This window comes from Dysidea avara, chromosome 7, assembly GCF_963678975.1.
Source record: "Dysidea avara chromosome 7, odDysAvar1.4, whole genome shotgun sequence".
NCBI lineage: Eukaryota > Metazoa > Porifera > Demospongiae > Dictyoceratida > Dysideidae > Dysidea > Dysidea avara.
Genome location: NC_089278.1, coordinates 10695603 through 10708413, shown reverse-complemented (window position 1 = coordinate 10708413; position 12811 = coordinate 10695603). Strand labels below are relative to the sequence as shown.

At 37.0% G+C, this 12811-nt stretch overlaps 1 protein-coding gene across 2 annotated transcripts in view; it reads right to left on the bottom strand.

The window, feature by feature from the left end:
• LOC136260063 (uncharacterized) overlaps positions 1-12811 on the bottom strand; it is a 50558-nt gene that overhangs the window by 25561 nt on the left and 12186 nt on the right. For both annotated transcript variants that reach the window (XR_010703413.1, XM_066053669.1), the window contains exons 3-5: positions 7873-11181; positions 5170-6193; positions 1838-2052 (exon numbers count right to left, since the gene is read on the bottom strand). Coding sequence is in view for 1 of the 2 variants with exons in the window: in XM_066053669.1 (XP_065909741.1) it covers positions 1838-2052; positions 5170-6193; positions 7873-11181 (4548 nt within the window). In the remaining variant the exon portion in view is untranslated. The remainder of the gene's footprint in view (positions 1-1837; positions 2053-5169; positions 6194-7872; positions 11182-12811) is intronic.

Sequence of the window (12811 nt, the reverse complement as noted above, 5' to 3'; positions counted from 1 at the left end):
CTATTAATTATCCTTGGAGAAGAACAAAGAAGCGGATGAATGATGAAAGCAAATACCATGGTGCAGTGGACAGAACGTAATCAGAACAGATTCGTGAATCCGCCGTCATTACCTTGACTGTCTGAAATTTCTGAGCCGTACGCCTAGCACTACCAGGTCTTACAGCAGGCAGGCTGGCAGACAAAATGTAGGTGAATTTTGAAATTTTTAAAACTCACTGTACATCAAAACAATTGATTTTTCGCTTCATTTACCCAAGGTACAGCATCATTATAACAGTACTAATGCATTCTAGGTGGTTTTTTCGGGTAAAACTTATTGCAAGACCGCTTTTAAAGGTGCGAAAATCCACAAAACCATATGATTTCTTACCAACCCCTACTATACAGTACTATCGTACTGTATGATAGACATTTACAGTATCCAATTGGTGGTATTTACATGTGTAGCCAAGTATTGTGATAATCATGATAATGAGGTGCATTATTGCAATAATAGAAAATTCATTATCGCACACCCCTAGTATATGCATGCATGCAAATTCTATAGATATGACATCACTGCTGTGAATTTCAATATGTACTATATTATCTACAAGTACATAGAAAAATTTGGAATTATAGAGTAGGGATCATAGTACATTGCTAAAAAGTACTGAAACAAGCTGGAGTAGTGCACGATATTAAATCACAGTAAAACAATAAGAAGTGTTATATCCCTACTGTGCTTCTGTGTACTTGTTTGTCAACTTTTTTTATAAATAATTATTATGACTGGTGAATCCACGCATACTACATCTGAAATTGCGCCACACCCCCCAGCTATATCAATTATCGTCTGAAAAGTGAAGTATCCATTACGCTTCGTTGTCAACTATGTTCAACCCGTTACACAGCATTTCAAATCAAGAACTGTTCGAAAAGCACCTCTGCAATCCACGCATACCAAAAGATAAAAATGGTGCCGTGCGCCCCAGCTACCAATTATCGTCTGAAAAGTAAAGTATCCATTACGCTTTGTTGTCGGCTATGTTCAACCCGTTACACAGCAGTACGAATCAAGAACTGTTCGAAAAGCACCTCTGCAGTCCATGCATACCAAAAGAAAGAAATGGTGCCGTGCGCCCCAGCTATCAATTATTGTCTGAAAAGTGAAGTATCCATTACGCTTCGTTGTCGGCTATGTTCAACCCGTTTCACAGCAGTATGAATCAAGAACTGTCCGAAAAGCACCCCTGCAATCAAAATAGCCACTATGAAAAATACAGACAATTTCTGTTAATACAAAGGAAAGCCATCACGTGCTACCGCCAAATCAACACTTTTCACAGTCAGCAAAGATGAGTGGGATACAAAGGAGGACACTAGTAAGTCCTAGAAGAATGCATTGTACGTACTGTGGTATGCCAAAAGGCACCGCTTGGGCCGAAGCGACATCAAACAGTGAAAAAATCAAGCCCGTAGCCTTAGCCGTTATCAAGTTATGCTTGTCTGAAGGTATCAGTCCATTACTTACTTACTCAGTCAGTAGAAAATTTGGTTAAAATAATTTTTAAAAAAAATTCCATAGAACCTTGTTGAAAGTGTTTCAGGTTGATCTAAAAGCTTGTTTGGGCTTAGTTTTACCTAACCAATACTGCCTCATCATCATCAGGGAAAATCGAGGCTGGTTTTTGGGTGATGTTATTTCGTGGGCCATGCCTACTCCTTTGTGGTCCCTACTATACAGAACAATAGTACTGTATGATACTGGGACGCTTCACATGCAGCACTAAATTAAATAGAATGGAAGGAAATTAGTATAATATAAAACAGAGCTGAAATTAATTGTTTCTCACTTTTCGATACTCATAATTAAGCTTTTCTCTGCCTCTTCGCAAGGTTGTAACATTACTATTCAATTCTTCACTACACCATCTAGGATCATCTTTACTGCTAGACCTCACAAGAGTAACAACCATCCTTTGTGCTTCAGCAATTTGTTCATCTAACTTGCTTAGTTGTTTCTTCATATCAGCAATCTTGGAATCAAGGCCGTGCAATTTCTTATATTCTAAAGTGTACATTTCGTAAAAATACAATTTATAGCACAAATACTACATGAATTACAAAACAGAAATACGTATATAAACAAATATGAATGCTCTCTTAAATTACTGAGGATTTGCAAAATTTAAAATATTTTATTAAAAATTGCTGTTTCTAATAAGTGTACCTGACAAACTGTACCACACAGTATAAAGAAAATGTGGGTTTAAAAACCTTGTGTGAAGAACAAAACTGGTACAAGCCTAAACCAATAGCAAAACATCCACTAATGCATTACAGTACATACAACTGTAGATGATGATATCAAAAGTGATTACCAGTTTAAATTTCTACAGAAAAGTATGGTAGAACGTCAGTTATCTGAAGCTTAGAGTTCTCAAGCAATGATAAAGGTGTATATAGTCTATAGACAAGTGAATTATTTGGATAATCAATCATACATCAGTACAGTGGTCATACCATACTGTATAGTGGGGATTACAACAGCTAGTTCACAATTTTCCATGTACAGTTGACTGTCACAAAGCAATAGTTATTAACTCGAAGAACGGTTTAACTTGGTTTTTCATAAGGATTTTAAAAAAATATGGATATTCAATCCCTAGATAAGGAAATCTTAATTTTGATAAGGGACCATAGAAATGTAGAGTAGTCAAACAAGAGGTGATACGCAACCTCCCTTGTATTATATTTTACTACCTTCCTAACCAACCCTAATTCTAACCTATCCAACCCTAATTCTAACCTAAACCTAACTTAACTAAAATTCAACCCAAACCTCCCTTGCTTCACTACTGTTATTTTTTTGTTTCCATGATCCCTAATAAAATCCATGACTGAATTAGCTATCTTCAGTTGTAGGCAACCTAAAGAATTTTGGAGTTTTAAAGATATGGAAATCCAATCCCTAGATTAGGAATTTTGATTTTGATTAGGGATCATAGATATGAAAAGTAGTCAAACAAGAAGTGTTACCTTCAGTGTAGGCAACCTCCCTTGCATTATATTTTTTTACAACCTCTCTAACCCTAACCCTAACTCAACCCTAACCTCCCTTGTTTCACTACTTTTTATTTCCATGCTCTGCATACCACTTTTGAAACCCAGCACACAGTTTGCATTTTACTGCCTTGTTGACACTAATGTCGAGAGGTTGTGATAAATTATCTGTGGAGGCAAGAAGTCTCCAGTGAGTGATCCTCCTAAAAGAGCAGTAAGCTATTTCTTATCATCCTTACCAGCCACCTTGGCTCCTGTAACTGTCATAATCCAATCTGAAACTGGAACAACATTTAGGCCTGTTTGATCAAAATTGATGATAAGCTCTGGAGGAATTTAATCCATTGTGATGACCTGCTTGACTTCCAACATAAACTCTGCCTTTGTCTGGACAAAATTTTCAACTGTGACCTTGGCTTTGCTTGTAGCCTTTCTCTTAACAAAGCCAATTCTTTGTAATAGGTACTGTGCCCAGCTTTTGTTTAGATCGACCCTTGAAATCAGGATCTTTGTGTAATAAAATTTCTTCTATACAGGCGATCACTACAGCAGTATTAACAGCAGTTCCTGTAGAACGTATGTAGGTGATGTAGTCCTGGACCTACTTATCCAACTCCTTGCAGATTATCAATGGGCAACCAGTTTTCTTTAGATCAAATATACCTACAGTGGGAACTGCTCCACGCTGTTTACATAATTTATCCTTATACACATCTTTAAGGTGGCGGACAGTCGTTTCTTTTAATGGAAGCTTAGGGTACTAACTTGTCCACAAAGAATCAAATAGCAGCTGTGGTCAGACATGGGGCCAAGTACATGAGTACTTATACTTAAGTACACTTAAGTACAGATTTGAAAGTACTTGTACTTTACTTAAATACTTCCTTAATTTCCCCAGTGTACTTGTACTTATACTCAAGTACTTTGCTAAGTACTTGTATGTACTTGAGTACTTAAGTACTTGTAAGTACTGCAAACATTGTACGTAGTTTGTACACAGTGGGTACTTAGCAAAATTGCATGAAGGTGCATTGTACAATTCTTCTAGTGCCTTCACTAACCTTACTATGTATCATGTAGCCACGATTAATGATGTCATAGAATTCTGGCAAATAAAAACAATGCTGCTGCTAAAGTTAGTGCATTTAAATGTTTAAGAGAGTGAATAGTTGACAAAAACCTGAAAGTACCAACCCCACTAGGTACACTTACTTACTACAATACACTGAATAAGTGTATATTTTGCTACAGCAAAATGTACTTTTACTTTACTTGAGTACTTCCAGCATGTACTTGTACTTTACTTAAGTACTCTCTTGATTGTCGCCAGAGTACTTGTACTTATACTTGGAAAATTCAAAAGTACTTGTACTTTACTTAAGTACTTTCAAATGTACTTAGCCCCATGTCTGGCTGTGGTTCCATGTTTTGGGCAATTACAAGCTTTTGGTCTTTTGTTAATGTTGAATAATTATAAGGGCCCCTGTTCAATTGTTAGCATGAACGATTGCTCCCAATTGGCACTGATGCACTTAATGGACCCTCAGGATCAGGTAAAACACTCTGGGTCGGTGAAAACAAGCGAGATCCATTATCAACACGCTTGAAATACTTCCAGATGGACATTCCGCAGACACTAGCTAGCTATACCTTCACTTTCAACAATGTGGCAGGTCACAAGATAGAATAATCACAATCGGTGAAAAAAAAAAACTTTGACTGATTTGCCAAATTCGCCAAAGTTTTTTACTGCCAAAGTTTTCTTCAGTACAGTACTTACCGTGCCAAATTTGCTTGGATGATCATTATTAGGTAACTAGATAAATAGCCAATTTAGAGATATTGAGCATTAAGTGTTCTAGTTGTCATGGCTTTTTGAATGTGTTCTTATACTTAAATACTATCAAAAGTACTTGTATTGTACTTAAGTACGTAAGTACTTAACCTTGAAATCAATTATACTTGTATCTAACAAAGAACTTGTACTTTTGTACTTTCAAATGTCCTCTTAACACACTATTGTTGGGTCTATTAAATTTACTACATCAATTAAGAAACTTGGTGTGAAATGGTGTGGAATACAACAATAACACACAATCGTAGATACATGTATATCACTCACTTTCAGCAGTTTTCTTTTTCACTATTTCATCAAGAGTAATTGGGAGTACTTTTGAATCAATTTTGTCAGCAACACCATATCTCACTACACGAAGGCCATCATCTGCTGTCCTACTACCATTCTGTTTCAAGAGTTCACATCGCTTCTCCCAAGCAGAGGTTCCAACTACAAGTCCCTCTGCTAATAACCGGTTTACAATCACATCAACCCCAGCATTTGATGGAGCACAGACCAGTAAATGTGGTTTAGGAGGTTTTATTCTATTACCAGGCAATGCACTGCCATGCAATGATGCAGATTCCTTGTGACTAACAAAAAATGACACTATCAAGCCAAAAATTGTGTGCGTTTTGCCAGTTCCTGGTGGGCCTTGCAACAAAACAATTTGTGGTAGACAGTAAGCAAGTGACAGGGCCTTAGTAGCTATAGTTATAGCTTCAAACTGGGAAGAATTAAACAAGTGACCTTGTATTTTATAATCTCTGTCCTTATCTATCAGCTGAGTATCTTCAAAACATCCAAAATAGGAAGGGCTTCTTGGATGAAGAATGTCACGACAAAGCATGTTTTTAGACACTGTAATCAAACCCTCCCACTGACGCAGAAAAGATGACATAGAAACAACAAACATGATTTCAATATCAAGATTATCCGAGAGAAAATGAAAGCAGCCATTACAACGGTTTAATGACACACGAAGTGTCAATTCCACAGCTTGGTTTGAAGATTGCTTGATGACATCTTCTGAACTCCTAGCTTTAGTGGAACTTTCAACCATCCCAAACATCATTGGAAAGTTAGATGCATTACAATATGCACTGTTTGCCATGATACATCTAATACAGATCAAGTCACGCTCTACTGGATAGCAATAACATTTACTTTCTTCTGTAGTGATTAGAGCCTTGCATGTTAGTCTGTGGTGAGCTGAAACAGTATCAGTTAAAGAGCAAAGATTACAATCATCAATTTTAGCGTTAATAACCCGTCTTGTTTTGTCTGGATGCTTAATCTCATTGACAATCTGCAAAATACAGTATCAAACCAACATGGTCACATTTTTGTATTTTCGATGTGATAAATGACCTTGTAACAACTCCAGCATACAGATAGAGTGAGATGAAATATCACTTGGGGTCTGGTTGCAACACTATATTCAATTTGATTGACCACATTTGCACCATTCGGTAACACACTCACATACATATGTACACAATACAAGTTGGTCGTGCTACACATATATAGAGGACGTATGTCTGTGCAACCAAATAATGACTAGTATAAATACCTTACTTCCTTCAGGTATCTACTGTAATCAGTAAACATATATGTATAAGTACAAAAAGACTGAAGTAGGGATTAAAAGTCCATTAGCATATCTGCAAGTGGAGGCTCCTTTTTTCACTACTTTTAATTTCTGCGAAAACAAAAATCCTAATACTTGTTTGTTCACTTTTTGTAGAATATTTATAACTGGGGAAACTACACATAGTTCATCAAAAGAAAGAATGATACCAGACATATCATAAAATAATTTTACATCTGAACATGTACTACAGCTATCAATAGCTGAAAATGAAGTGGCTACTATGCTTTGTTTTCAGCTATGTTCCGCCTGTTACAAATGAAAAAAAGTATCTGTAATCAATACAGTCACATGGACAACATAGGGTAATGATGACTAATTGATTTAAAGTGATTAAAATACATCATCAATAAAGCTCTTAATAGTGAGCAACTTGAAGGAAACAATTTTTACTGTTTTCAATAGTAAAAGAATGAAGCATTACTATCTCTAAGGATTAGCTCACCATTTATTAACATCCATGGCAGATCCTGAGCTCCTAAAACATACCATTTTGCAGCCTGTATGTGCTGATGACGATAGCTAGTACTGCCATCTAAACTACTAATTGTAACCTAGCTACTTGTCAACTGCTGCCATTTTCTCAACTCTCCTCTATAACATTATGCTACTACACTGTGTACAGTATTGATTAAGTGTAGCTAATGCTATATGCATAGTGTTTGATACATATACGTTGATCGAATAATCGATTAATCAAAGCTGAGAGCCCTAATAGTTAGCATAGAGAAGCCATAATATGTGCCATTGTAAATCAGTGCTAGCTATAAGTGATTGGACACAAAGGAGGACAACGATATGTGCCTGATGCCTTTAGACAAGCATAACTCAATAGCAGGAAACAATGGGTTGCATACTCCCTCCCCCTTATGAAGCTGTTTTTAGATGTTGCTTTAGCCTTACAGCTGTCTTTTGGAACGCTGCAGTGGCAGTTAGTCGAAAAATCCACTAAATCAACTTCTAAAATTTCATAGCAACCTATTGGAAGCATTTCAGGTTGCACTGAATGCACTTTGGGGCTTCACTATACTTACCAATACTGTTAAGGCACTGTGAGGATATTGTGAGGCTAGTTTTATTTTGTGAGAAAATGTAAACCTCATTGATAGGTCCCCTGATATTTGATGACATCAGACCATGTTACCTTCACACATTATCTCTGTTGGTAGACTTCAAGTTATAAACTCACCTAGCTACACACTTTTCAATAGTTTTGTGAGTATTTCATGTAGTTTATACTGACTTTCTATATAGAGTTGTTACAAGGTATAGAATATAAGGTACAAATCAAACAATAATTCAAACTTAATTTTATACAGTACACACAAAATACTTACTGTATCCCAAGTTTCTAGAAGCAGTAGTGGTTTGAACACCTCCACGTATTGATCAGAACTCTTAAATATCAAAGGAACATCTTGTATTGTAGGTACACAGTGAGGTCCTTCAGATACATAGCCACCAAAAAATGGAAGAGGACTCCAATACAATACTTCCATAAGAAACTCTTCCTTATCACGACTTCTTGATAACTCAACTGTTACCACAACTTTTGGAGCTCTTGCTGTAGTACTAGTAGAACGAGTGCTCTTTGAATCAGCCACTTTTTTCTGTACACCTTTATCAATCACACAGGCATTCCTTTTGGTAGTAGTTTCTTTGGAAGAAGCATTCTCAGGTGTTTGCAATGAAGCCATCCTAGACTTTGAGAAAGGAGCTCGGCCCACAACAGCTGGTTGCAGTTTTCCATCAGACAATGAGGTTGTTTGGGGACCTGGAAGAGGTGGAAACTTTTGAACATTGGACTGTATATCTCTGCTTATATGTTCAACTGATCTCACTAATTCACCGTCACTATGAGATGCATCACCAGCTACTGCACCTGCAGTGTAGCCCGAAGAACCTTTTTGCTCAAATTTGAGGTTCCCATGTTTTATAGGCGTAACCACAAAACAATCACTATCTCCATCTGACAAATTCATGTCTGCCTCTTGTTCTTCTCCATAGCTAGCAAAGGTACTTGTATCCTCCTCAACCACCTTGTCAGCGGTCTTGGCATCTTCTAATTTAACGGAAACATTCTGTATCGGGAGTGAACAAGGCCTAGTAACAGAATTGGCATTAACATTTGATTCAACAGAATGGACAATGGCTCTTGAGTCAGCAGAATTAGGTTGATATTGAAAGGTTGTGTCTGATAACACCAAATCAATAATCGATGCACTATTCCCAGTAACTTCATCAGTTTGCTTTTCATTCAGAGACGAAACTGATGAAGACGCATGTGTAGTCATATCCACAAAAGCAGTACTTTCCGTATTGTCAAAGTTTTTCAAACCAGCAGAAACTTCTGAAACAGCATGATCACCTTCAACTTTGATTTTCTTCTTTATTAGACTGGCTTCGCTAGCAGTATCACACATCTTTAGCACACTTAATTTCCTGCTATTTTCACTGGTTTTATTACGCAAAGTAGCAGCACTTGCCTGATGCATACCACTTGTATCATCATCCATGCCAGTCACACTAATGCTACTTACATGCATTTGTTCGCTGCCTTCATCATCTAGAGTCAAAGTACTAGTAGTACTTGTATGCCTTTGTTTCCAGCTTTCTTTATCTTGAAAACCTAAAGTAGTTGCACTAATCCCGTGTACACACTTCTTTACCACACTGCTTCCTTCACAACTTTCATCATCTAGAGTAATAGTACTACTACTACTCATTTCCTTTTGGATGCTACTAGTTCTGCTCTCATTACCTGAAATACTCATTTGTGCAGGCTCTTGCACTTTAAATACATTATTCTCTTCACAACTTTCATCATCAGAAGTAGCAGTACAAATGGCACTCGTACGTTTACGTCTTCTGCTGGAAAATGAGAAATAATTTGGCAAATCATCATCTTCATCATCAGCACTACAAGATTCAGTGTCACTTAGTAAGTCTAGTTTGAATGCCTCTTCCACAATATGTTTCACAGTGTCTGATTCACTATCAATACTTTTGTTGGCCACTACAGGATAGCCATCACTAACTCTTCGCTGAACTGGTAACTTTTCAAGCTGCAAAGCAAGCTGTTTCATTTTAACACCAGTATTTTGTCTTCTGGTGGCATTGCCCATTAAGTTCTCTGCAGATATCAACACATTAGATCCATGGCCTTCTTCGGTGTGCAATGTGCATTGATCAACCAATGATTCTTGCTTTACTTCAGTACTCTTCTTTAAACCACTACCTGATGGTTTAGATGGCCCGTCAATACCTGGCTCCTGTTTAACAACCACTAAACTGCATGAGCCAAACCATTTAGAGCCTTCTGTACTAGAAGGGGGATAAAGAAAAGGTCCTGACAAGTCATCTTGCTCTTTTAGCTTGTCTGTCATCATTTTTAGGAGTACCTCAGACAACTCAGCAGGTTGTGAAAGCAATGAGACATTTACAGTAGTAGCACTACATTTTTCTTTCGATACAACAGACAGAAATGGACTTAAGGGACTAACCATTTTAAGCAAATACCACAAATCGCAAGCTGTTTTCTCAGTAGAACAATACATCACAAGTGGTATGTATGTCCTAGCAGTTTGACTCAAGCAAGGCTTATGACTGTTTCGCAGTTGGTTGTCTTTGCTTAATAAGTGTGAGCATAAAGCTGTTACCATACAGAATATAGTCTGCTTACAATTCAACAGAGCTGAATATACCTTTCGTGAAAACAGTATGCCAACTGACTGGCTTATGCTGCTTAGAGATTCTTGTGGTAAATAAAGTTTCTCTATCCTTTCTGCAATGCTTTCAATTGGAAGTACACTTTGAAACAAATCGGTGGAACTGATATCGGCATCTCCATGGAGTGATAGAGTATGGATGTGGCACACGAAAGTCAACAATTCTATTATTGTTGGTAATTCGAAGTCTCCAAAGTCAATGAGTGATTTGACAAATGGGACAATCCAAGATAAAGAAAATCCATGATAACGCTCTTTCTGGGGCTGCATACTTGACTGTGCATTGGAAAATTTCTCATAAGAATCATTATCAAACACAAGCTGGCTAAAAGTGAAGTTGTCCTCAATACTGGATATCTCAAACCTGGCAGCCTCATTATAGCATATTTCTAACTGCTCCTGGTAATGTGGGTTTGATTTAATTAGCTTTAAGATTGTGCTAGGAGTAGTTTTTGTGAACATCCAAAAACGTGACCCTAATTTATCTAACAACAGTACAAAACACTGCAACGCTGGCCAAAAAACTGTGGTTTTACAATTGAGAAGTTTAGAATTAGTGTAAATGGTTGGATCACTATCTGAATCCTTGTCCAGAAGCACCAAAACTGATTCAACCAGTTCCTTATGTTTCAAATCTGTGGTCAAGAATTGCGTTTGAATGCAATCTTTAGTCATTAGGTTTAAGACAACATAGATTGCTAGCCAAAATGTACGTGGCCGAGGTGTGAACAAATAATGAGGCAAAATAACATTCTGTGTTTCATCCCACATGGTAGACTCATCCACATCAACATGATTCACAAATAAGTTGAAGTCTACAACTCCCAGAAGCCAGTCAATTACATCCTCCAATTCCTCGTACTCATCAGAGCCAATAGAACCAAACACTTTAAAAGTCTTCAATGCCCACTTGCATACCTAAGAATAATAACATTATAATGTTTAGGTTACAGGTGGTACATATCAAGACTACATTGCAAAAATGGACTTCCATAAAAAGACAGGCTCAAATAACTTAGAGAAGGTTACAAAACACTACCTTACTATATACAATATACAAGGTCTGGGATTACAGCAGCAACAACAGTAGAAAAGAAACTTGTGACTTGCCAAACTGATATCAACAGCATCTGCTACAAGGACAAACAAAAATTTTCAGCTGTGGTCATAAGAAATTAATGCCCAGGTGTCTATACACCGATATACCATATTTTACTGGGTAATAGCCACGGCTTGTATAATAGCCGCCCCCAGATAGTAGCCACTCCATAGCCTGAAATTATTGTCATAAGAGCAACCCTCAGAAAAGAGCCATGGCTTGTATGTATCTGAATATTGTTGGCTGTTGGTATTTGATGACTATTTAACAGTTAAAACAGCAGACCTACAGTTAGAACCAGGCACACAACACAGCACGTGACATGTACAGCAGTGTAAATTTGATGATCCTCCAGATTTACATAGTGTAATTAAAAAATTATTAATTTTAAAAATGAACAATAAAAAGTAGCAAACCAAGAGATACAAATTGTGGTAGCTATTACACCATAGCTGTGTGATTCCCACATTGGCATGTTTCCTGCAATGGCTAAGTAGGGATTTTCCCTCATAGCAATGTTGCCATCATTCATACATCAGCAAAAGCCCAACTTTTTGCACAATTTCATTCTTTTTCTCAGCATTATCTGCAGTGTCCAAGTAGTGGATCACCCAAGTTTCAACCTTCATTGGTGAGTAGTTTTGGAATTATAGCGCTAGACAGTAGGAAGAGCAAGATAATCAATTTGTACAGTGACTATACTAAAAATAAACTATAGGCACTTACATTCACAGCCATAACTTCCGTTTGGATTAGTCTACAATGTTGCAATTTGGCTTAAAATGTTCACCATGGATTAGCACATCAGCCAAGGTATAGTGTTAGCCCTGTAGTCACTTGTGCATATGGATATGAAGACGGTTTGGTAAAAGAAATAAGACGATCTTGTTCACGTTTACCGCATCATAAACAAACGCACGTGACACACATACCATTGGAGCTACAGAAACAAAACAAAGATTTTCGAACTCTCCATTAGTAGGCAAAATAAGATGGTATAGAGTTTTAATCAATTTGAATCTTCTTTGTACTGGCCCAATAAAAACTTGCATATTTTTTTCTTTGTAGCATGCATAATTTTATGAATTATTTTTAAGTTTCGTTTTCTCAATACGCATGCTTGTGCGAACAAGTCGGGTTTTTGCTGAGACGGTCACATATTATCATGACTCACCACTATTATCACTGGAACCCTACTAAAATTTATGATTTTTAAAATAAAAACTATTTTAACATTTAGCAATATACATGATAATGTTTCAAGCCATGTATGGTGGTTGGCTAGTTACACTGTATCTCAAGGTGACTACATTTAATGATACACTAAATTGATTTCCGCTAAATTTAATACACTTTAAATTAAGAAAATAATTAATGAATCAGTATAATCGCCCTCTATGGTATATTTATGGTTACGTACTCCCTGTAGCTGGATCTTCATTGGAGTGT